Below are 26,834 nucleotides of genomic sequence, written 5' to 3' on the forward strand. Positions count from 1 at the left end.
CTAGCCTCTGTGTGTGCGGTGGCTCAAGGATGTAGTGGTCCAGATCATATTAGCTGGTAATTTTCAAATTTCAAAGAAAAGCAATCACAAAGACATTGCAAAATTGTGGGGGGAAAAAAAGAGCAAAATGACCAAACACTAAACTGCGAGAGGAAAACATTCAAAATGTACGTAAAACTGCAATTAAAGACAAACAAATACAAGAGATTTAAAGTGTTGAAAAATGGGGGAAAAAACTAAATGCATAAAACAACATAAAAGACGAATTAACTACCCAGAATGTTGTAAGATTGAACAAACTTATAAAATGGACAGAAACACACATTAAAGCTGAAGTCTTATTTATATCGTGCAAATCCTTTCAATCGTGTTTTTTTTTGTTTTTTTTAATTTACACTTATATATTACGGCTATATAAAGATAAAGACAAGCAGATCTCTCTTATACAAACAGTATTAGGAGGAGGAAGAGTTTTGGACCAACAATTGACTTTCACTGCTGTTGGTATATAACCAGTGAGAGGATTTCAGTTGTTTTATTGTGTAAGTGGCTGGACAGGTGAGGCCTCTTACGACTTCCTATCTCCTTTATTATCCTGTTGCATTTGAACTAATACTTTTTGAAATTTTTGGGATGGGATCATATCTATTTCACTGATTGCGTGACACCTAAAGGGACCACCTGTCAACTGTGTGACAACAGTTTTTTGTGCAAACATTTGCCCAAAAAGTCCAAAGTAATTGTAGAGCACATTGAATTCTAACAAACCACCCAACCTCCATCATGGTCCTCCTGATATGTTCATGCATGTCATTGCTTGCTGTTTTTGTGCCAATTTTGGCATCTCATTTTATGTTTCCTCCACACTCTGTGCCCTCCCTTCACACAGTTGCTCCAGTAACTTCTTGGCGAGCGCTTCTAACAGGCTTAAAGTAGACGAGATTAGAGAGCATTAAAAAAATCCCCCTCTCTCCACAAGCCATCTGCCTCTTTACCTGAGTCCGGAGCTGTATCCTGTACTGTCACACACACCTTTCTTTAGCCACAGAGGAAAACAAGAAATTGTGGCGTCAAATGCTTTCTTCTTATTACTATTTTGCGTCTGGAGAATTCTGAACTATGCAAACTTGTAAGAAGTTATTCAGATCGCTGTTACATTACTTGAGAGGAAATACATATCTCCTTGATCCTTTTCCGAGTCCACGGATTTAAACACGATCACGGATTTAACATGGGCACCGTATCCCGGAAAGGTGTTATCTACTCTGTTCTATTTACTCTTGTGGTCACATTCTTTAACAGATGGACAGGTATGTATCAGTTGTGAACTAACTGTACAATCTATCTTTTTTCTGAATGCACCAAAGGCAAACTCTTAACTTTTCAGTTTTGTTACTGTTGGTGTGGTACTCCAGATGCAACACTGGAAGGCTCCTCTATGGGATACCTAGCTCCACCTCATGCTCGGAAGCCTGAGGTGTTTCCACACATCATTCGTGTGTCTGATGTGAAGGCATCTCATGAAGGCCAAGCAGTTATTTCTCGACAAAAAAGGAACATCTTTTATCAAGGTGGGCTCCAACTGTGTGGGGAAGAGACTGCTGAGCAGGTTGTTGCGAACCATCTGAGCTACTTTCATCTCAGAGGTAAGATTCGAGTAGCGGGCAGTGATGTCATCAGCAATAACAATGTACTACAATGCCATAATGCCGATGAATTTTGCAGTGTTACATTGGTAGGTATTAGACGTTTAAGCCACCGTCCAATCAAAATCACACGTTTAACCTTATTACTACACCCAGAAGATGTTGTTTTTTTAACGGGTTACAAGACATATGATGATTAAAATCAACCATCAATGTTATAGCTGTGGATTTCTGCTTTGAATCTGCAGAGCACCCCCTACAGTCTTAGACAGGCAAGGTCCGATTAGCCTGTATGTTCTACCCAGAAGACTGGAGAAACCAGTTCTGAGTACTTGCTGAGTGGTTTTGCATGCTCTCCGGGAAGAAGAGGAGAAATTAGCATGAGCTTTGCTGAGAAGACAATGAAAGCAAGGCTGAGGAGAGAACCCACAACTCTCTGCCCTAAGCTACAATCAAATATAGTATAAAGCTATAGATTTAGCCTGCTCTTCTTGAGAGTGCCTTCCTCAGGGGAGACTGGACAGGCAGTGGCACCTTTCCAGAGCAGATTTTAGTCAAAACTTTTGATGATGAGGAATGAAGAAATTTGAATTACGCAGATGAGTGTTTAGAGAACTGATAACTGCTGGAGTGGAGTGAGACTTCAAGAGATTTGCATGTTGACGAGCTCAGTTCACTTAGATTACCAACAAAAGTATCTCAGACTTGTATTATTCAATTACCACCATGTCCTCCATAAAAAACGAGACAAAACAAAGAAAAAACTTATCTCCATTGGAGGTGATTCTACTTAATTTGACCATGCTACACTATAATTGGTGTAGTGTTACACACAATGTGACATTATCAGAATCACGAGATGCAGTTAGAAAAGATCAAGTTCATGCAGCAGATCCAGATGTAGTGCTCTTATTCCCTGCCTTCTTTTTTTTTTCTTGTTAGCCTTTCATTGCCCACAGCACAGCTAAACAAAAGTTCAAAAGACAAAGCCTTTACACAATGTTAGAACGCCATCACATTCAGGGATGACCGTTCATAACACTATTAAGTTACTGCTGGGAGATTTTTTTAAATGAACATTCCATGCTTGGAAAATTAGATAAATAGTATTTATGGATGCAACATCTACAAAAATGGTAACTGTAATTTTTGATAATAGTAATTCAATGATAATACTTGATATTTTTCTTATTTGTCTTGTTATGTCGCATAAGAGTATATCTGCTGTAGTTTAACAAATATATTTCACCAGACAGAAAAATATGAACTTATCCAAAAGTCTGCCCGACTGACAAAGGGTGATCCACATCACCAATACACAGCACAAACCAGCTGAGAGCCTTTCTGTTTCTTGAGATATAGTAAAACGTCAGTGACGGAATAATTCTGTCTGATGTTCCTATCTGTGGACATTTATAGTGTCATTACTTTTAGAAGCTTATGTAACCTCAGGTTGCCTTTGTCACCTTCCAACACCCTCCTCAGCCTAAACTGATCTAGCCTCAGATAACATAGCTTGGGAGGCTTTATCAAAATGAAAACAGCATCCCCTGGAGGAACAAACAAACAAACAAAAAAACTTTCAAATTTAGGCTCAATTGCAATTCCCTCCTTTGCTCCACCACTTGAGCCTGGCTCTCTATTTAATAGGGATAAGGCGCAAATTTTGTTTTAGGGATCGAGGAGTAGAGGTTATTTGGCCCTGGGTCCATCTGGCCCAAATGGACTTCAAGCTGGGGGCATTGGGGTCCATTTGGATGGATACGTCACCACTCGTTTGTTCCCAAAAGACAAGGCGCGTCTTATCCCTGCAAATTGGAGGGAAGGGCCATGCGGTGAGGCCAAGGGGAAGAAATAAACTTAGGCACAACTCTGGATTTGATTTGATTTAAACAGATTTTGATTTGTTGAACATACTATTTTTCTATTTTTACTATTATTAATCAGCGACCTGGCTGGGTGGACAGTGTTGACAAAACTCTGACTAAACCCATGCTGCTCGTAGGCATCTAAATGGTCATATATCTGTATTTATATCTATATGTGTCTGGCACAACATCTGTGAAGTGGCAGACCAGGATGGTGCCCTTGGTGAGTGGTGGGATCACGTTATCGGCCTCCCAGGGAATGTTTACTCAAGGGTGTTGGAAAGGAGGCTCCGACTGACTGTCGATTCTCAGATTCAAGTGGAACAGTGTGGTTTTCTCCAAGGTTATGCTACAGTAGACTGGACCTTCACCCTTGCAGAATTATCCAGGCGGGTCTTGGTAGTTTGGGCTACAGTCTACATGTGTTTTGTTGACTTGGAGAAGGCTTATGACTCCTTCACCCGAGGGGTTCTGTGGGAGTTGCTGCGGGAATATGGGGTATCAGAGTTGCTTGCTGGCTGTTTAGTCCCTGTATACCCAAAGCAAGAGCTTGTGGCTTGACTTGTCTTGTCATCCTTGGCACAAAGCTGAGCTTGTTTACGGTGCGTGCTGAACTCTACCTGGGCTGCCCCTTGTCACCAATCCTATTTGTGATTTACATGGACAGGATCTTGAGGTATAGTTGGGGCGATGAGGTGACTTATTTGGGAACCTCGGGGTTGCAGCTGATGTAGTTCTGTTGGCTTCTTCATGCCGTGCTTTTTAGTGTGAACTTGAGCGGTTCGCAGCTGAGTGTAAAGGGGCCGGGATGAGAGTAAGTCACTGCAAGTTCAAGGCCATGGTTTTCAACTAAAAAGAATGTCTAGTGCTCCCTCTGGGTCGTAGACGAGTCTCTGCTTCAAGAGGAGTTTAAATACCTTAAATATCTTGTTCTCAAGTGATGGCAACTTGAATTAGAGATGGACAGATGAACTGGGTCTTAGTCAGCCGTAATGAGGGCACTGAGCCAGTACATTATAGTGAAGAGGGAGCTGAGCTGACACGCAAAGTTTTCAATTTACTGATTCATCTTTGTGTGTAAGTATATATTCATAAATATACATGGATATATATACATGCATAATATACATATGCATATGCATTTACATGTTTATGTATATATATATATATATATATATATATATATGATTTTTGTTTTTATGTTAAAATTCCCCCAAAATCTATTAAAATTACAGTTAAGACAATGTGATACTTTCACAATCAGATTCCCGGTATGATGCGTTATTGCTCTACAAAAATGTCACTGGACCTTGAACTGATCCTCAGTTTGTGCCGCAGAACTTATGTTGAGCTGACTTTGTTAGAAATATTTGAAGATTTTATATACCTGCGCATGAATAGTTGTCGTATTTATATCGTAGCATACATCATTCCAGTGAACACCATTTAGAATTGTAAAACATCAAGATTGAGGTTCTGCTGGTTTGGTTATTAAGTGGATATTTTCCCTGGTCTGACCAGTATGCCAGGAGACCGTATGGGAGGCTTTTAAGATCTTCTGGGCTCACATCCCTGAACAACAAGAGTACCAAAGCTGGATGAGCCAGTGTCAGGAGGGTACAGTCACAGCACGAGATATTGGCATCTACTTTAGCCAATCAGAGCAGCATCACCTTCATGTTAAGCAGGTAAGTAGAGCACTAATGATTGAGAAAATTTTAAATCTGAGCGTAACAAATCATTTTTCAGGGAAGGTGATATTTAGCTTTTCTTGCTGTCTTCCATTTTCAGATAATGTCACATTCAGGTTTGAAAAGGTAACGGAAACTCTCCACTTGTTACTCTTGTAACATTTCAGTGATGCATGTCTTTTCTTATCATGAAGTCTGTGTTTTTTGTAAATGTGTCATTCTTCCCGCTGTCTGTAGTGAGCCCACCAGGTCCTGGCAGCACATGTGCAGGTAAGGTTGCAGGTTCATGTTCGCACTCATCAGTTATTAAACATGACTGTCATCATTGTCATCCTTAAACCATTAAAGAACACATATGGGTTGGGTCATTGGGCCGCTCCAATTAGGTTTTCACATTTTTTCTTTTTCAAATGTAGGTAGTTGTACGACTGCTTTTAGATTTCTTGGCCATCAAGTTACAAAATTATAAAATTTTTCAAAGGAAAACAAAAAGCCAAAAGGGCAATGATGCTGCCAACTGGCTGTGTTAAAAGTAACAACGAAGATTATTCAATCTTACTGTTAAACATTGCAGCACTAAAGTTAGAAAGGTTAGTTATATAGCTAAATGGATGATGATTACACAGAGTAGCTGCATTTTGAGTGAAAAAAATTATCTTGCATTTAAATTTTATGGATCAATTCCATACAAGAAATGTGCCACGGATGATTCAAAGTAACTGTATTTTTCACAACTCAGTGTGCTATAATGTATTTTTTTTAGACTAATTTTGGGATGTGGTATTAGCCTTGTTTCAGCAAATGTTTCATCTTTTACAGCACACCAACATCAGCAACAGCAGATACTGTTGAACCTCCTAATTTAGGTCAGTGCCACTCTTGAATACACTTCACAAAGGACATGGTAGCTGCAGCAAAACCACATTCTTTATCATAAACAAAAGCAGTGCCTGTGCACATGCACTGATTTTGTTGTGTTAGCCTGTTATCGAGCATGTGCTTTCTGAGTCTGTGGTATTCTTGGTTGCAAACTCTGTATGTCGAATGTCAGCTGGTCTTTCTGTGTGTTTGGTGTGTGAGATGGACTTTAGGTCAGCCTAAGATTTAGAGAGAATTCAGGGTCAGAACATTGTAATCCATACACCCAACAGCTATCTTGGCACTTGCCAAATGCCTAAGATAACATTGCCAGATTGCCTCCTTTTTTATGTGTACAGATGATGTCAACCACCTAGAAGACAAAGGTAAAGAAAGGAAGGGGGATGATGTAGCTACCATTTCAGCAGAAGTGGAGGAAAATCCAGTGAGTGTAAACACAAGTTTGTTCAGAAAATGAAGTTTCACAGATTTGTGCGCTTATCTACAGTGTAACTATGTGTGTGTTTCTCTTTGCACAGCTGTTGAATGACATCACCCTGCAGCCTACAGCCACCACTGAGCTGGAGCAGGTGGTGGAGCTGAGCATCCTCCTGAGTGGAGAGATGTTCAGTGACGAACTCAACGATCCAGCCAGCCTCCAGTTCCAGACGCTTAGAAGAGATGTTGCTGAAAAGGTTTGTCTCTAGTCCATCTCGTCTGTTAATATCTTGTCTCTCTATTCCTCACCTTAGTGCTGCTGTGTATTTGCAATGACTGATGGGGTTTTAGCTTGTATATGTATGTAATAACTATTGTATGTGCTGAATATAAAGCTTCGTGAATTTTTTAGGGACTAAATAAGCTTGCACATGCAGGGCAGTCAGACGAACATACAAATGCAACGGCCACACAAACACACACTTTACCGGCAATTAATAATATCATATACAACACTGCAATCAGTATGTTTTCAATTCAATTCAATTCAGTTTTATTTATATAGCGCCACATTACAACAATTGTCATCTCAAGGCACTTAAATAATATAGTCCAATTCAAGCCAATTGGAATTCAATTAATTGTAATCATAATCCAATTAATTCATATAGAGCCAATTCAAAAAATAATATCCTAGCTAAGGAAACCAACAGATTGCACCGTTTTCACCGTTTGCACCGTGCATTTTCAAGTTTGTCTTGTGCACATGCTTGATTTTGCGCGATGGTGTGCGTTTGGGATTACTGTGGTGCTTTTTTTTCCTGGTTGCTGACCTGCTTTGTGTTCTTTGTAGGGATTTCTTAGACGCATAAATCTGCAAACACCTTCACGTACAGCCCTACATACCAACACTCATTCTGCATACATGTGGGCTAGAGAGGAGGGCAGGGATTGAAGACTGATATAAATCAGTGTAAAGAGGGAAGGATTGGAGGGCAGGTCAGCAGACTCAAGGCCCTTAAGCCCTTTATGCATCCATCTTTTTCCAAAAGAAAAACTGAAACTGGGTCAGCAGAACAATTTTTTTTTCTTTGTGTCGAAAAGCAAGGCCTTCTATAACAAAAAGGAGATCCTTAGGAGTTAACCAAAATGCAGCATCATTCTAGAACAATTAAGAGGATTTATTTAGCCAGGCCAATTCATGACAACCACCTTAAATGAAGAAAGAAATGAGGAGTTGCTTTAGTCTGATGCCAGATAATCTTTGTCTGTGCAGATAGAAAAGGCTCTTGAGGGGCTTCCTGGATTTAAGAGTCTGTCTGTAATCGACTTCAGGTCAGTTTGTCTCCCATATTTTGATGGACCAAACAACTGGCCTCACATTAGGCCAAAACCATCTTATACTGTTGCATTAATACCATCTCTGCTCTCAGCAGAAGTTTAACAGCTCCTCCTTGTCTTGTGTAGACCACAGAAGGACACGCAAGGGTGAGTCATTAGTAGCGATAATTTGACCCTGAATAGTTCCCCACATGCTATGTTGTGTTTAATCCCACAGATCCCTGTCATCTTAGTTAGACCTCTAAACCTGTGAACTGAGCACGTGTTAAGGTGTATCACTAGTTGCCTGTGTTAATGGTCTTAGTGCAGTCACTCACCTGTTAAGTGGGATCACGATGGGCCCTACCAGGTAAACAGTTGCTCCTCTAAAGAGACGATTATCAGCGCTTTGTGACCTCGGCTGTCAGTATCTGGCTGAAAGGTGGTGAGGAGGAGGATTATAGGGTGTGTGATATGATGTGGGTTAAGAGAAACATGACAAAGTCAAAGAATGTGAAAACAGGAGGGGAAATTTTTTTTAAAGAAGATCAGTCTTTTTCATCCCCGAAGGGTGACTTGGTCTGCAGCTAGCAGTGATACGCAAAATGAAAACAGTGAACAAGAACACACGTCAGCAGAGATTGTACTTAAATTGTACATTGTGAGATTGTACAATACAATTCATTTACAAGACTGATAACAGCAGAAAAAAAGGATATTAAAATGTTTAAAGAATAGTTTGACCATTTGGAAAATGTTCACTCGATTAAAAACGCCATAAGAATCAATGACTTTCATTCCTCCTTTTATTCTATGAGGTTGATATCAGTTACATATTTGCATGGCGTACATCCATCAGCATTAACATTGCGATCCATCAAATTTCGAGTCAGTCCTTGTTATGCTGGAAGAGCTCTGACCAGACATAGAACATCTGAGGGTATGTGGGAAGAGTTTTGGGATGGTGTCTTTGTGGACTGCGCTTGCTTCCCACACATGCCATTGGATCCGAGTTGAATAGTGTATGGGGAGTTTGGAGGTTTACTGTACACCTCAAGCTCTTTGTTTTGCTCTTGGAGCCCTTCCTAAGAAGGGGTAACTCGTCTGCAAATACTTTAAAAGCAAGTGTCAAAATAACATGAATGGGAATGCCAGGATGCAGGTTTTCCAACCAGAACATTGCATTGTGACAAAGAGAAGAGAGTTGCTCGCTTCACCTGTCAGTGATTTTAATGTTGTGGCTGATCGGTGTATTTAAAACTGCAGCCAACTCCTCATTAGCGTTGCACAAAGACTGGGAACAGAGGGAAACTCTATCCTAAAATAGCAAACACTGTCTTATGACACTTCTAAAGAACACTAACTTTTTTAATGGTTTGTTTAATCAGGACAAAAACAGCAGAGTAGATATCGCTATGTAGCATTTTATTTCCATTGTGTCTTACTGTTTTTGGCCAGACCAACACCTCCCGGAGTCTTTACTGAGCCAAGAGACAGTCCTGTATATTGTTATTCCTAAAACAGTAGCTTTGAAAAAATTCTGTTTTCCATATTAGATACACACGATTTAATGGGTTTTGTGTGTACTTCTTGTGGAGTTTGTTACCTTTAGACAAAGCACGGTCAGCTGCTTCCACGTTTTCAGCTAATGTAAATAGATGTGGCTTCATGTTCACAATGCTTTTTAATTTTATTTCTATGAATACTTGAAATGTCACAGTGTCATATGTGAACAACGCATGAAGTAATGAGATAAACGTATGCTAATTTAAGCCCAGTGGACCTAAAGCTCTGCACTTGACATCTCCAATTTTTTCTGTTTTTTTTGGTTACAGATTTGTTTATATTTCATCTGGGAGAAGTTGCAGTTCAGCTCACAATTGGCAGGCTTCCAAAAATTGGCCAATCAGAGACAGAATACACATCTAACTCCACTTTATATATGCTATTTAGTCAGAAATGCGCAAACTTATACTTTAGCTACATTAAGAAATATGTTGATTACTCTTATAAGTCTTGTATGTGATTGCTGAATGCAGATATCAGGGCACGGCAAAAGCAGAGCTTGGTCCGTCTGCCTGTCTGTTAGACTATAAGGGAAAACTGGATCGCTTTCAAAATGGGGCCAACTTTGGGCCTGCACGTGCTCAGCTGTCTGCCAAATAAGCCAATAAACTAGGTCAGAGTGGACGGCTCCCAGTAGTAGGCTGATGGATGGCTTTTTCCAGGGCCCGGAGTCCGTTGCAAGGTTTCCATGTTTATTATGATGATAATGATAATTCTGCTGACTCGGCTGTTTTTGCCCTATACAGTTGCACTCCTGCGCTCCAAGTAGAAATTAATTTCTGGAGTCATCAGTCATGTGTAAGCAACACCGTTCGTTTTACGGGACTGATGTTGAATCAAGTTCATGCCTGAGCACTTGTCATCTTCTCAGATAATAATTCTCTAATTCTGTTAGCAATACTTTCATCCTGTGAATCTGTTCATAAGATCAAGGCCGCCTAATGCAAATGTGTTTGAACGCTGTGTTTGAACACACATGACAGTTGAATGATGAATAAAAGTATTTCTGACCTCATAATCTACCAAATAACCAAACTGATGTGTAATTCAATCATTTCTTTACATATTTTTTTTTTTTTACTATTACTTTGGACAGACCGCTCTGGCAAAACTGTGACACTAGATAATTTGACTACACGTTTCCTCCAGAAGTCTTCACGTAAGAATTTTTGTCCAGTGCTGACCAGAGTATAGTCTTGATGTAACAGCCTCATATTTGTATTCCCAGGCCGGATGGCATAGTGGTGGACTATGCGGTCACAGTGGTCGTGGATGGAGCGGGCGTGACCTCTGAACAACTGAACTACTTGACCCTGCAGTCAAACCTGGTGGAGGACTCGTATCGTGAGATTGAGGAGCGCTCCACAGTGGTCTACACCATCAGTGAGGCCAAAAACATTTTCACTGAAGCTCTTCACATCAACGAGCTGGAGAGTGGTAAGATAGCATATTTAGTTCAGGGGACGGTTGAATCCTTGCCATTAAATCGTCTGCAAATGGCTCCTACACTGTAGACCTTACAGTTAACCTTTAAAATAGCACCTCACTGACTGACTGAGCATTGGATCCCTATTAAACTGTGACTCATGATCTCTGACTGTATAAAAGAATTCAAATTACCCACCATCTATTGAACAACTGTCACACTAGTATTTGGCCACTGTCATATTTTTCCTTTGAAACCACAAAGAGGCCATATTGGAATAATAGGTAAGAATGCTGTTATAAGCAAATGCTAGTACTGGCTTCCTTGGCAAGGCGCACTGTTGTCAACACACGGCCCTTTTCCATTAGGTGGTTTGGCTTGTATCTGTTCTGGGTTTTGGTTTGTCAGTTGTAGGTTGCACCATGTAAGCGATGCTTCTTTTAAAAGAAGCTCCAAGGGAGCAGGTCTGATACTAGCCCATGACTCTGGAGACCACTGCTTGGTTCAAGTGAATCCCTGCTTAAGGTCATATCAACGTTTCTGCAGCAGTGTGTCCAGGTGTCTGGAAATTGTTTTAAACCAGCGGTGAATTCTGTAGCTCACAGTTTTTGTTTTTTTTTGCAACTCACAGATTGACTCTGTACACACTTGTGAACGATGTGTTCTGTTTCTGTGTCACTGCAGCTTGACACTGTGCAGCACACTCATGTTTAGGAGTCAAGTTGAACTGTACCTTATACGGGGAAACTTGCATCAACTAGTTTGTTGCTAAGTTGAGCTACTGTTCAAACCAGAATAAATCCTGAAGCACGGATGTGTGAGCTACCTTTGGGTAGTCACTGTCTTCCCTGCAGCAGACAGCAGTAAGAGTTCTCTCAGTTTGGAGAACTAGAAAGGTTTTGTGACAGGCTGAGATAAAAGATGCTCAGACGAGGGCCTAAAAAAACCCAAATCTTTCTCCATCTAAAACTGAGACCTCAAAAATTTCAATGTGGTTTGAGCGAACACTACAGTATCGATTTTTACTCTGCTTCGCTTCAATCACAATTACAGACAGTTACAAGTGAAGAGCAAAACATTTTTTTAATTATTTTCTTGACCTCGTTGGAAGCGTGAGAATCTGACCGAAACTGCAGATATTCAATAAATACTCTACAAAAAGTGCCTTAGACATGTCTACTGCAATCTTATATATATATATATATACACAGAACAACAAATACAGCATATGTGATCATCTTCTTATGATAATCTAAAAAGGAAAGACAAGGCACAGAAATGAAAGATATTGTTACAGGCTGTTCACTCTCTAGCTCCTGTCCTCATATTTGTCCTCACAAATCCCAATTAGTATGCCCTGATGAACATAATCGAGTGTTGCGCTGCTCAGATGCCTCTGGGTAATTTCATTACGTTAGGAACCCTCTTAGGCAAACTAGCAAAACTGTTCAACAAAAAAAAAACTATTCGACTGGACAAAATGACTGAAGCCTGTGTTGTGACACTGTGCAACAATGGACCAATGACCTTGTTGCAACGTGGATATTCTGTGGTTCAGAAAATGTTGTGACAAAGAAAATAATGGATTTTCATCTCCACCTCCATAATGTTAGAGCGTAAGTGACATTACTTGAGTAAAACAGACTTTTTCAAGTGAGATTAGTGCAAGAGACTTCTTTAAATTTCAGCTCCTGTACACACAAAACCTGCACATACAATATCGAGTCAGTAAGTAGCTTAACGTCTTTTTGTCAGGGCGCTTGAGTGATGTGATAATGTCTCCTTTTGCTCCCTTGAGACTTCTCCTTGCTCATGTTTTTAAAGAAAGCGTGTAATTAGTTCACTGTTAGTGAACTGCTCTGGAGATGGATGCCCTCTGATGCTCACATTAGTTAGAGGCTGTGACATCTGAAATGTTGGCTAAACACTCTCACATGTGTGGCCAGAGGAAGAAAAAGACACAGCTTGGCTTAGTTTTTCTGCTTTGGCTGTGGTGCCGAAACTGGCTTGGCCTAAAGTGGCTGACGCGCGAGCCATATTTTGGTAGTAATTCAGAGACATTTACCGCTGCAGAATGTTACTGCTGAAATAGTTAAAGTTAAACAGCATTTTCTAGACTCTACTAGGCAAACATATTTTAGTTGCCTTTTATCAGGCACTGTGTATTGATACTTGTTTCTTTATTGGTTCCTCAGTGTCCGAGATTCCTGCACCCATCAGCACTGCAGACAGAGCCACGGTAAGTAACCTCCACAACTATCCTGACGGCAATCTGTCTATCGACAATCCAGCCCTTTTTTTTTTTTTTTATCACCCATAAAAAACATTTATCACTCGTGTGTAAGGATGCTGACCTTTGTAGTATGACTTGTAGGATGACTGATGTTGTGATAACCTGTGAATGGCTTGAGATGTTATCCAGACTTCACCAGTGCAGATAGCGGATGAGCTCACCAGGAAGGATGAAGTGAAGCTTTGAGGATTAGGGTGGCTCTTGCTATAATAATCCACTGCTATTCTGGGGCAAAGACAACAGTTCAGCACACCACTCAATGCCCACAGGAGAGACTGCACATATGATTTTATTCAGGAAACTAAAACCATCTGAAGTCTGTCTTTAATCGTGGTGTCGTCTTTGCTCTTTGATGACAATCTGAGTTTGGGTTGCATTCAATTGGCCTGCTGCTTCGGGTTATACATCAGCTGGCGAAGTAATTAATTTGACTCTTTGTAAGAGATGGGAGAGTTTGGCAATTTTCGCATCCGTTATTGAATTACAGGTGAGTGCACCAAGCTGCACTGTGACTCTTAAGTATTTTTCTGTCCTGGTTTGGATCTGGAACATTTTAGATGAAGTTGCTGGTTGCCAAAGCCGTAATTTCCATAGAAACGATGGCAGACTTTTGCGGCATCATTATAATATATGCAGTTTACGAAAGATTCAAGACAACATTATGGGCAAGGGGAAAAATTTAGGAATGATGATAAGTATTTCCTCTTATGACCACATTGCTACTAGGGTACTTACACTCTAAATATGAAATTTAAACAAACTTAAATGTTTGATTTTATTGTAAATGATCAAGTTAGTGATGTTTAAAAAGACTACTGATTGGCCAGGATTTCACTAATGAGAAAAAAAAAGATTATGCCTGTAGTTTTTTCCAAACGTGCCCCATGGGTCATATGTTTATGCCGGCAGATAAGACCTACAATTACATTAGAAGAATATCATTCAGTATCCATCCAATATTGTTCCTCCCTTTGAAGCCTTTGTGGTTTCTAAAATGAATGACTTGAGAACGACGTCTACTTCAGTGTGGAAATGTTAATATGGGTCGTATAAGCATATGCATTCTTTTTAGAAAGATATGAAACTCTTAGGTGAGACACCTGCTAAGGGAATAGTTGGCATCGGTTTCAGAACTTTGAGCATGTTATCAAACTGCTTCTTTGTCAAACTAAACTTACTTCCCATGCCTACCAAGTCTGCAATCACACTCAAGTTTGATATTTACATCAAAGCAGTTTGATTCTTGATATATCATCAAGATCACGTTCAGTTAAGGAATTAGTTATAAGTCATTCTTAATTTGTAGCTGCAGTTTAAAGTTAGATTTCAAAAATTTATCGTCAAGCTGCTCCTCTCCGGAGATTAGCATTCCCTTGAACTAGCTTGAACAGGCTACGCTAATAAAGTCACTACAGCAGCTGTGAAATAAGTTGGTCAAAGAGTAAAATCCTTTTTTTTTTGCACTATGTATGAAAGTGAACTGGTAGTTTGAATAATTATTCAAGGGCAAAGAAGTTTTTGGTGTTTTAGGCATCCTTTGACGACTCATTAGATCTCACAGTCATTATCAGCAACATGACACCTGATGATATCATGAGTAAAATAGGGAAATTATATTAAAAGATAGAGTAAATTAAATGGAATGACACATTATTTGAATCAAATAGTACTCCTTTTTTCCATTTGTCTGAAATTTCAAAAGGGAGGCGTTGCCTGAGCAGTCACCTGTAAGGAGCCAGCCAATAAAATGGTATTTCAATCCAAAAACTTCACTCTATGGGGAGAAGTTAGTCTATGACTGAAAATAGATTTGCAAAATTTACATGACAAGAACAGTGGAGCTCTCGAGGAAAAATGATTCAGAGATCAAAAAGAAAAATAAAGACTCAGTTTAGAGTTTTAAGAAATTAGATGGTTTCAAACAACATTAAAGCATTTGGAGGAAAAAACAAAAGAGGAAGTTTGCAATAGTTTTCTATAGTACTAGTTCTTCCTGCTTAACATTTTATATTTCAGGATGGCTTTAATCATACCATTGAAAAGAAGTCTAATCACAGAGCAGCAGTGAGTGCTCTAATCAGACTGATTTCATGTGGAACTCCTGCTTTCTTCCCACTCCTGGCCAACCAGAGCTCCTGTATGTCTGGCATGGAGCAGGAGAAGTGTAGAGGTGGACACACGCCAGAGGGTTGAGATAATAAAACCTGTTTATGATACAGGTCACTGCTGCAGATGAGCTACCAAAGGCAGAGGACACTGGAGATGACATCCTCCCTGAGCCATCAGAAACCAACACAGCTGCAACAACGGAAGAGGATGTTGTTGTTATGGAAGAGAGTGAAATTGTGTCTCCTGCTGTTGCAGTCACCACCGATGCACCTGAAACTGGCAGTAAGTGTTGACACAAACATTCTGATTCTCTCAAGGTATATAATTTCTCTTTGGGATTTTGGAAAAACATAGCCAGTTTCTCTAAAAGGAATCCAAGAAATTCATTTTCTTTTCATTTTTGGTTTTCAAGGCATTGAAGAGGAGGGTCTGTTGCGAGAAAACACTTCAGAGAGTCCTACCACAGAGACCCCCCTAACTCAAGAGCTCCCACCGGAAGATCCTACACCTGACCTGCCAGCGAACGCCCCACTGCCTGAATCCCCACTGGAAATTGAGGCCTCCGGATCAGGCCCACAAGAACTGGACAACCTAACTGAACCACCTACAGCCGCAACAGGAGATGTTGAAGTGTCTCTTGAGGAGACTAGATCAGAGGTTGGGTTGATAACAGAAGAAATCAGCATCAGTACAGAAGCTTCATCTGAAGATGGAGAGAAAGTTGTTACTGATGCAGTGGGAGAAGAACCTATTATTGCAACAGAGAGTCCAGAGGTGCTTGAGATCCCTACAGTTGCAATAGAAACCACAGAAGAAGATAGCCTGCCTGCCTTAGTGCCACTATCGGAGGCTGTAGATATAAAAGTTGAAGCATCAGAGCCAGATGATGCAACAGAAACAGCTCTGTTTCCTGATGCTGATAACCCAGTGGTGTTGGCTCCAGAGGCCTCTGACCTCACGGTTCCACCTGCGAGCGAAGATGTTAACCCCAAACAGCCTGAGGAAAATGCAGTCATCGATGTGGTGGTGATCCAACCGGAGGAGCCTTCATTTGAAGAGGAGAGCTCAGAGGAGGCAACAGGGAACGAGGGAGAGGAGCTGAAGGAGGACACTTCGGCCGAAGCTCCAGTTGTAGACGAAGAGGCGCAACAAGCACCAAAGATCTCAACAGAGAATCTTACAGAGGATGACATTTTACTTGTGAACATAAACGACCCAGAACCACTAGTGACAGATTCTCCAGCGCCTCCTCAACCAACTGTCTTGTCTCCAGAGACGGTATCCCCTTTCACCCTTATCTCTGACATCGGCTCAAATTCTGAGGGCCAACCTGACACAGATATGCCATCACTTGAGGAGGTAAAGCAAGAGAAAATGAACCAACATTTGTCTGTTGCCTCTTTTAGATGTGCTGTAAGATGATTTTCTTTTCTTTTCAACAAGTCCACATACACAGACCTGTTAACTGACAACAATTTACAAGCCTGAATCCAAAAATGTTGGAAAGCCGTCTGATTGAACTGTGTTCAGTTTTCAGTTTCAGAGTTCATGCAGTGGTGTTTTTCCAGTCGAGTCACTTTTTTTAAAAAGATATTTTGCTGAATCAATGGATGTATCATGCATAGTATATGAACAAAGCCCCAAATTCTATGGAATTTAATTTTGAGAAACATTTAGCTAACTTGCCCAGCTTCTTGCCCTTGCACTGTTTAACGAAGATGAGAATCCCCTCCCTATATTTGCTCATAAAACACTTTTATACCCAATTACATGTTGTCACTTAACCTTATTAGTTGTGAGATGTTCCGTCCTGTGTCTTTTGTTAAATTTCTCCTGTTCCATCCTTTCTGAAGCCTCAGCAAATTCTGTAACCTCAGATCACAGACAGAGCTATACAAACCGCTAACAGCTCACTTCAGCTGGGTAAACTTTATGCATGCTTGTTAGAATTGAAGCAATATTTGAATTATTTGCATCCATGTCTTCATAGTCTTCATAGATTTTGAACCAAACAAACTGGAAAAATAGACAGAACTGAAGCCAAAATAATGTCTAAGGATGCTCGCATTGACTTATTTGAAGGAATTTCTTTAACAGTCTTTTAAGCTGTAAAAAAATTTAAGCAAACCTGTCAGAAATCATTTTGCAAAATTCTGCTCCCCCCCGATTCAGACCTCTCATGAGGACTTGGAGGATGCCACCACTGGCGACCACGGGTACGATGTGGTTTCTTATGGTCATGGTTTGACCAACCACACAGAGGAGGGCAGCACCGGCTTCCCGTTCAGTGTGGCGCACGGCACAGACCAGGCCAATGTGGCCATGCCTGTAAACCCCGGACGAGCTCTGATGGTGTTCTTTAGCCTGAGGGTGACCAACATGATATTTTCCGAGGACCTCTTTAACAAGAGTTCCGCAGAGTACAAAGCTTTAGAGCAACGCTTCCTGGAGCTGGTAAACGCACACACTTCACGACACTTGTGCTTTACAGTAACCTCCCTTTTTGCATGGTTTCCAACATCATTTCTTCTATTTTCGATCCTTTCCCAGCTCGTGCCCTACCTCCAGTCCAACCTAAGTCACTTTGAGAACCTGGAGATCCTGAACTTCAGGAATGGGAGCATCGTGGTTAACAGTCGGATGAAATTTGGGAAACCTGTGGCTCGTGGCGTCACCACCACTGTTTATCTGATCCTGGAAGACTTCTGTAACACAGCCTACCAGACCATGAACCTGGCCATTGATAAATACTCGCTGGACGTGGAGTCAGGTGGGTTTTTACAGATTGCTTTGCTCATGGTGACGGCAAAGAAGTCACTGTGTAAAAATTATAAGCGCTTGTGAATAGTGATCCATCCATTTGGAGGCAGATGAGTTTTGTTACATTTGGACAGAGCAAGGTTAACAGCTTCCTTGGTTAACAGTCTTTGTGATAAGCTAAGCAAACTGGTTGCTCATTTATTCATTTTCACATTTCTTGTACATCCTTTTCTTCTAATCTAATTGACGACAAGAAAGCAAATGGAGTATTTCTGGAGTGTTATTTAAGAAAATTGTTTTTATACAGTCCTTTTTTTTTTACTAAAAGGGAAAGTGCCACTCCATTTCCACAATAAGGTTTTCTGTGGAAGAGCATCAGGCAGCCTGGCGTTCATGATCAGTGGCTCAGGCTTTGGTTACAAAGTTTGACACTGCTAAAACCCAGTATGCATCATAGCTGATGCTGCCTTGGAAGAATTGGAGAATGGTAACCATTTGTATCGCTCTGTATTTGAAAAAAGTATTTATGTCATTTTTAAAACTATATTTGAGCTATTTAGATTCTGGCGCAAGACAGTATCATTACCAGCTGGGTTGGTGTAGATGGTATTGTTTTCACATCGTGAGCCTGTGTGTGAGTCTCATCGTGGCCAAATGTGCTCCCAAAGACCGTTACTGTAGCATTGATTACCACAGATGTGGTTTTTAGTGCTTTGGCAGGTGTTTATATGTCTGTCTGGATGTCAGGCGGGCAGACTAAAAGATTTTGTCAACACCCTGGCTGGGACATACAGTACAGACGAAAAACTCCTGGTAAAGGTCTTTGCCCCTCCACTTTACACTCCTATCCCGTTCTTTTTTCCCCCTTATCAATGTATTTGTAGTGCCTCATGCCATTTCTGGTGTATTAACATGCAAAAATGTTCATAGAAGCCTATGGTGTGAGAACTCACAGGCTGATTGTGTCAGCCTCCATTGGTTCCTTTTGGTGCATTTTTATTTAATTTTGTGATATACGAGTATATTGTGGAATTCGATTCATCCATATAATTAATTGCTGATCATGTACAACTCTTAGGATATCTGAAGATGTGTAAAGATGACAAATTATTTTTCCTTTGAGTCGCTTAGGACAAATCAACAAACATCAAAGTCACATAAGAGTTGTTTAAACATTACCACAGATTCACAATAGAAATAAAATGGAACTGAAAATGAACATGGATATGCCGATAAAATCCGATTTGCCCTGATTGAGGATTTTTCACTAACGGAGCATCAAACAAGGCAAGTTTAATAAAGTAAAAAGTGTTACATGAAATTTAATGACACGTTTATCCCTTTCATTTCTTATTTTAGCCGATGAAGCTGTATGTTTTAAAGTATTGCATCTTATATCTGCATCTAACAGCAGGTCATGATGACAAAAGTAGGAATAATAAATTGTTAATATCACAACATGAGGGTCTTCTGTAAAGCTGGTTGTTTCTGCAACCGAACCAAAGTTACGGGCACAGCTGTGTAGTTCTGGTTTGATCAGATTTGACTGACCTGTAACATAAAAGCATCCTCACAATCATCCTGATTGGTGGACTGAAGTACATTTTTTTTTCTACTCAGCTGAGCCAACAACATATGAAACATTCAAAAGTTTTCCAAATTTCCACTGCGGGGAAAAAAATTAATTTCCCGTGGAACTTGAAACGAGGCAAAAGTGCAAACGAAACGAGAAAGTTGATGAAAAGACAAAAACAACTGCATTTGGTGTAGTTTTGCCCTGTAATTCACGTCAACTCCTCTGTTTCTTTATTTTCTAGGTGATCAGGCTGACCCCTGTAAGTTCCAGGCTTGCAACGAGTATGCAGAGTGTAAAGTCAACAAATGGTCGGGCGAGGCCGAGTGTGTCTGTAATGCCGGCTATTTCAGTGTAGACGGCCTACCCTGCCAAAGTATCTGTGAGCTGCAGACAGACTTCTGCCTCAATGACGGCAAGTGTGACATCATCCCTGGCAAGGGAGCCATCTGCAGGTTGGTCAGGATTTGGGGGAAGTTATCTTCCTGTGTGTGTGTGTTTACGGTAAAGTGTGTCTAAGTTTGCACTTTTGTGAGGCAGGTATACCAGTACGTAACACAAACAGACTCAGAGTCTCTCAGTCTTAAAGCTGGTCTGCATGGCGACGTGGCTCATGGGGGGATGAAGGGTTTAGCTTGGAATTGCAGACACAGATGACTTGATTAGATTTTGTTTTACGCCGTTGTTGGCTTTAAGAAACAATGAATCATTTTAATTTTCTGTCATTTTGACGAGAGTGCATTTAATGTGCTGTTCATAAATGAAAACAATCTCTACCACTTGTTCAGGTATAATTGCTAAGGTTTGATAAAGATTTTAATGAATTTTCCTGCTCCGAGGTGGATTTAACCTCCTTTTTAAACAGGTCATGAGTTTTTATATCCCAGGTTTATTTGTAATTCTTGAAAATTCAGTTTTTTAAAATGACACAGAAACATATTCTGCTGGATGCATTCTTGTATCCACGCATGTTTTCTTGTTTGGACGGACATTTGAAATGGTTACTGTGCGTACGATGTGTTAAAGATGAAAAGCCAATAATCCTGATCAGTGACAGAAATGTGCTGCTGGCTCTGCTCATGCTTTTTTTTTTTCTAAAAATACGGTCCACTTTAACGTGGGTGATCATAAACAGACACAGGGGCACTTTTGTGTGCCAAAAGTAGTGCTAACCTTTGTTTCACACCCACTACCACGTCATGAAAAATGCAGGCAGCTCCAGATGCTGCTGGATTTTTATCTACCTTGTGATATCCAGCCAAAAGTATTACATCGCTCCATGGAGACAGGAAACAAACAAAAGACTTTGTTCCACAACAAGGTATCAAAAGATTTAATGACACGTGCAGAACTGCAGAGAACTTTATCAGCTTTTTCAGGACAAAAATGAAAACATTGTCGTGTGTTTCATCATCAGTTTTTACATCAGTTGATCATTCGGCTTCTTATGGTGTTATTGCTGTAACATTTTGATCCTCTGCTGTTCTCGTCTATCTGTTGTTCTGTCATCTGTTCTTCCAGCATGAGAAATCCCTTTCTCATACTGTTCATCATCCCCAGGTGCCGTGTCGGTGAGAACTGGTGGTACAGAGGTGAGCACTGTGAGGAGTACGTATCCGAGCCGCTGGTGGTCGGCATAGCGATCGCCTCTGTGGCAGGCTTCCTGTTGGTGGCGTCTGGAGTCCTCTTCTTCCTGGCCAGGACGTTACGGGATCAGTACGACAAGGATGAGTCAGAGGACCCCATACGGTGAGAACTACCAGTCAAATACTTTTCACCCTGATTAGAGATGTGCATGAGGAGGCCATCTGCGCCATTTCACTTTAAACGGCATTAGCAGGTGGACCTATTCTAGAAGGATACGATTACTGTTCAGAATTAATACTTGTTTGACTGCTGTTCCAATTAAGAGTTTATAAAATGTTATATATGTTGTTTGAGAAGCACATTGTTTTCACCCTTGGCCTTTATGTACTTAATGGTTTCACATTCTTATTTGTTACAAGTGTAATAAAAGTGTTCCCCGATTTCACCCCTGAATTTGAAGTGATTCCTAAACTTGGAAAAACCCTTGAACCTTCTCTTATCCGCTTAACATTTATCTACTTTTTGTTGTGTTTGCAAAGTAATGACTAGATAGTGCATTGGTAAGATTGCCACCAAGATTGTGGGTGATTGGGGGTTCAAATCCTGACCTCCCCCTTGCATGAAAGGTACTACCACCAGTAGGGGTTCTTAGGCATTTATGTATTTTTTTTTTGCTTATTTGCTGAAAAATTATTTATTTAATTTTGGATTTGTTGCTCGCAACACAAACATTTTTGGACAGGTTTGTTACAGGTTGGTACAGGTTACCACTGTACCGATTTTTTCCTTATCTTGGCTTTTAGCTTCTCAGCATTTTGCGGCCTCTTCTGACATATTTTTCATTTCATAATGCTCCAAATGTTTTCCGTGGGTAACAGGCCCTTGACTGTATGGAGTCAATACAGTTTCTACTATGTTCATGGTGCTGTAATATGTGCAAGAATGTTTTTTTATAAGCAAAAAATAAGCAAAATCGTCCCTGAAAAAGATGCTGTCCGGGTGACAGTAGTTGGTGCTCCAAAACTTCAATGAATTATGAATTAATTTCAGATTTATTTAATTAGAACGCAGGACACTTTTCCACTTTGCTTTTGTCCCTCTGTAAAGAGTTTGTGCTTTTGGATCTTCTTCATGGATACTTTCTTTGAATTTTAACATTTCTTTGTGAGTCTACAGATAACTGTGTTCGCTGATTGGGATTTTCAGAGCTGCTCTGAAGTCCAGGCTGTTGTTTCCACCACAGAATCATGCCTTTTGTTTTTTTTTTTGTTTTGTTTTTCACCAGTCCAGCTGAGGGCTTGGAAGTCCCAGCCATCTAATACTGGCTTTCAAACCTTGGCCATTGCATGCAAACATTTCTCTGGGTTCTCTGAATCATTACATAATTCACAATATTTGGTGAAATCCCCAAACTCTTGGCAGTTTTTCAGTAACAAACTTTCCTAAATTGATAAACTACGTGCAGTCTTACAGTCTTTCACAATGTGATGAATCCCTTCACGTCTTTTCCGATGAAGGCTTCTCTGGCACGCTCTCTCTTTATTCATTTCTGACCTGTTAGTGGGTTTGGAAACGGCAGAATCTGAACATGCGGTTTATAATGTATTGACATACATTATTCAAAATCTTATCGATCGTTCAGACAAATTTCAAGATTGATAGTTTAACAGTATTGTTTTGTCAGCTTACAATAGCTGTCAATTCTCTGCATGAATGTGTGTAAACTTAGTTTTTCTGTTTGATAGCGAGCAGAGCTGCTCAAGCCTATATGAAGGAGGCCTGGTTATTTTATTTAGGGTGCAAATTTAGATGACAAATTCTTTGTTTGCAAAGTTAGCACAAACTCACAGCAGTCTGGACACTGTCTCCTTTGGTCTGGCGGTTTGGTGTCTGGTGTTTCTTTTATATTCTTCTGGTTAGCCTCATCCTTTGTCTTGGTCTCCCAGAACAGCCTGTTCAGAATCATTGTGTTAACCTCCACCAAACAACTGATCAGATTTGGTACATATCTATTTATAAAAAAGTCTTAAACTTCAAAATGATTGATCTGTTTCCATATTGTGGTTGATTTCTCTGTTATTACATTTCTCCATCTCATTTTGCAGAAGAGCGGAGAGTCTTCCATCTTTGGAAAGAGCAACCAAGTACAACCCCATGTATGAGAGTGAGGCCACAACTGGCTACAGCCACTACTACAGACGCTACCCTGAAGCTCCGGCGTTCAGCAGTGCCAGTGTGGAGGCCTCCACTGACTTCAGCAGCGAGGAGATACGACACATCTATGAAAACAACGAACTGACCAAAGAGGTGTGTAGGGACTGCCATCTACTGGATCTCCTGGTCGTATCCTTAAGAGGATGCTTACTTTACTCCACTACCTTAACTTTCAAATAAAATGTTAGCCCAACTTTTTGTACTACGGTGTTTAGTTATATATTTATAGTTTGGGGTTGCTTTGCTGTCTCAAAGCATGGGCAGCTTTTCACTTTCTGATTCAATAATGAGCGGGAGTTTAAAGATAGCGAACAGCCGAAATCGCCTTTGAACTCGAAGACAACCTTTCAACAGGGTAATGCTCCTTAGTGCATGTGAAAGTGAAAGGAACGTAATTCGTTCAATGAAGAACTGGAGAGTTTCGGAATGACTGAGTCATAGCCCACTGAATCCCACTAAAGGCAGTTATAGCAGTTCTTGCTCCTTGCTGTGAGTTCTTTCTCAGGATATAGTCTAGGAGGAAACGTGTTTCCACAGTCTAATTCCTTACCAACCCTTACTAAAAACAAAACTGAAACTGCATGTCCCTCTGGTTCTTGGCTAGTTGAACTCACACTGCATTAAACACGCTCAAACATTATAATGCACTGAAGCTGGCACCCAGCATTGCCACTGTGATTAGCGTTTGGCTGAGAAGATTATTACATACATTTAATTTGAAACAAAATATTACTATTCCTTATTTTACTTGTTCTGCTGTTCTCCTTTATCTCTATGCAGTCTAACATTGAGGGTACTCATTGAATTTGTGACTTTTAAAACCTTTTTGACAAAGCTTGATTTTTCCATGTGCGTACAGCCAAAAGATGTATCTTTAAGTACCTACCTTCAAATGTAAACATTTCTATGGTTTTCTAAAGTGGAGATAGAAATGGACTTTTATCTGAAGACATCTGGAAGCTGTTCCTGACCCAGGCAGACACGGATTATTTTCCATTTATGCATCCCAAATTTGACCGTATCAGGAGAACTGAGGTTATAAACTTTGGTTTGTCAGCATCTTGTTTGTGCAGCCTTAAAATGATCACGATGGTTATTGCTATCAAAGTTTGTTCCGACACTGAAATGTTCTTCATTCATCCACAGCCGGTTCAGTTTGCTGTTTTAACTGTCTGTGCCTGTGCATGTAATGTTCCGGCTCCACTGATATCTCGTCTTTTTGCAGGAAATCCAAGATAGGATACGTATCATTGAACTCTACGCTAAGGACCGGCAGTTTGCAGACTTTGTGAGGCACCACCAAGCGTGAGTGCTCTACATGTTTTCCCCTTTTAGATTTAGATGAGATAAAGAAATAGGCAGGAAATGAGGGGAGAAAGGGAAATGGGCTTGAGATACAAGAGGGCTGACAGATTTGAGTTAAAAGCGGGGGTAGTTTGTTTGTCCAGGGCTAGTGGAGACAAGGAGTTGAGTTTATCTTTGCTAAATAGACACTATTCAGGCCTGGAGCTGATGCAATTAGACAGAAGCCACGAGATGCAGACATTCATTTTACTGCCAACAGCCTGGCAGTAGCAGTATGTTGGTGTGTAATGATGGTGATTGTTCTTTGTGTTCAGTTGGGGGTGCTTTTCTTTATGCAGTAAACAATGTGACTGATTGACCCAGACATGTTATGTTTGATTTATTTCTTCATGTCCTGCAGTGTCCTGGATACCCGCAGAGAGAGTTCGTCCGCGCAGACATGAAACTGTCCTGCGGACAACAAGGTGTTTTGTCTTTAAATTCAACACTTCCCTGTGCAATTTCAGGTCACGTGAGGAATTTTTATACATGATAATGAATACAAGTAAAGCGATCCACTAAATGACACAGTGAGGAGAATGGTTTATCGCTTCAGATTCTAAAGAAATACCACAGAACTGGCTTGGACTGGTTTGCACAAAACACTGTGAAACTAGATGGGGAGAAACTGAGCAAGTGTACATGTTTTACTAATCACAAGTTATAGAGTCACTACAGATGGGAAAGAAATTCATCTTTCAAATATTTATCAGTACTATGACCCCACAGTGTTTTTGAAAATGAGCTTCTCTCTTAAGAAGAGATGGATTAGCTGATCCATTCTGTTTATGGGAAAACCAAAAACAAAGCTACCTCGAGCTGCCAAAGTCAAATATTTTCTTCAATGTCCGAGATGATATTAGCACCCAAAGATAAAGCAGCAGAGGACTGTGTAGCTTCTGTGACATGTATTTTGGTATATTTTCATGCTGACATGCCTTCTTCTGCTTCACAGAAACATGCGTCTCTGATTAAACGTGAGGCTCCCTGTAGAGACGCTCTTCTTGTTCGCCATGGTCTTCAAAGCCTGGATGGCACTCTTTGTAATGTACTGTCTTCCGGCGCTTTTAGAATCTTGACAGTAAGCATGTGTTTGAGACTCTATGTTCCTCTGTGCCTTTTCTTGACTGGGTGAGCTTGCTGTGACATTAAGGCTCGTGTCTGCTCATGTGTTTGCTGCTTATCTGCTGAATGTCTCCCTTTAAAGGCAAAGTGGACAGCATCCTTTTACTTGAAATGTTGACAGACACACAAATATACCAAGCTGTTTATTGGCATCTTTTTTTTTCTTTTTACCATGTTGGGTCAACCCTTACATAAAAGGAAGAACATAAACTGTGAGAATGTAAATAGTTAAACTGACATTGCTTAGTAAAGGTTGTATTTAAACAGTTTTCTCTACTCTGCTTCTCTTTTTTGTCTCTATTGCTCAGATTTACTTTTTAGGTCTCTGGAAGGCGTTGAGAGAGCTGTTCTGTTTTAGTCCATGGTGCTATTATAATTCAAAATACTTTTTGAAACATATTGATCTATCATTAATCATCTAGTCTGAAACACCAGTAGATCAGCTTTTGCACAGTACATTAAAAGAATAGCTCAACATTGTGGGAAAAACACAAGATGCCAAATCATGGTTGACACACTGATGCTGACTTTTGCAAGCAGACAGCGGACGCACATTCTTCCATTCATATGACAAAGGGTATCTTGTGTAGATGGGTTGGATTACTGCCCCCCACATCGAAAACTGGAAATCAGACAATGCCCCAGTGGATGTTAGACTTAAAGGCTGACTTTTTCATGACTGTTTCCAGCAAAATTGAAGCTGTTGTAAGCTGCCTGAATCCATCAGAATCAGCTCAGGGGATGGCAAACCGTCGTTTCTACACTTTAACTTTTGCATTTATTCCACAAACGGAACCCATGTGTACATTTTATAGTGGAACGTTGGTTCAGTGGTTAGTTCTGTAGCCAATGAAAGCCCGATTAATCAAAACAGTAAAGTTGAGGACATATGAATAGATTAAATTTGAGGTCATGCTTCACTAAATCTGCCGAAGGAAAACCATGGTCTTCTACCATTAAAAAAAAAAAGCCCCAAAATCTGTTGTGATGATCATGCTTAAAAAAGTTCTTTCTGT

At 40.4% G+C, this 26,834-nt stretch overlaps 1 protein-coding gene across 1 annotated transcript; it reads left to right on the forward strand.

Annotated features, from left to right (window-relative positions):
• The first annotated feature begins 1,231 nt into the window (after window positions 1-1,231).
• impg2a (interphotoreceptor matrix proteoglycan 2a) lies at window positions 1,232-25,956 on the forward strand. Its single transcript, XM_072396786.1, has 23 exons — window positions 1,232-1,310; window positions 1,416-1,646; window positions 5,036-5,202; window positions 5,306-5,321; window positions 5,443-5,475; window positions 6,423-6,508; window positions 6,603-6,758; window positions 7,778-7,836; window positions 7,969-7,989; window positions 8,147-8,191; window positions 10,616-10,824; window positions 13,009-13,052; window positions 13,236-13,280; window positions 15,326-15,497; window positions 15,628-16,574; window positions 17,388-17,669; window positions 17,766-17,985; window positions 19,793-20,003; window positions 21,109-21,297; window positions 23,241-23,442; window positions 24,575-24,654; window positions 25,055-25,118; window positions 25,649-25,956. Exons 1-22 carry the CDS (start codon window positions 1,232-1,234, stop codon window positions 25,095-25,097), a joined length of 3,537 nt encoding a protein of 1,178 aa, XP_072252887.1. The 3' UTR covers window positions 25,098-25,118; window positions 25,649-25,956.
• Window positions 25,957-26,834: the final 878 nt, after the last annotated feature.

Source organism: Leuresthes tenuis, unplaced genomic scaffold (genome assembly GCF_036924035.1).
Source record: "Leuresthes tenuis unplaced genomic scaffold, fLeuTen1.0.hap1 SCAF_12, whole genome shotgun sequence".
NCBI classification, from domain to species: Eukaryota; Metazoa; Chordata; class Actinopteri; order Atheriniformes; family Atherinopsidae; genus Leuresthes; species Leuresthes tenuis.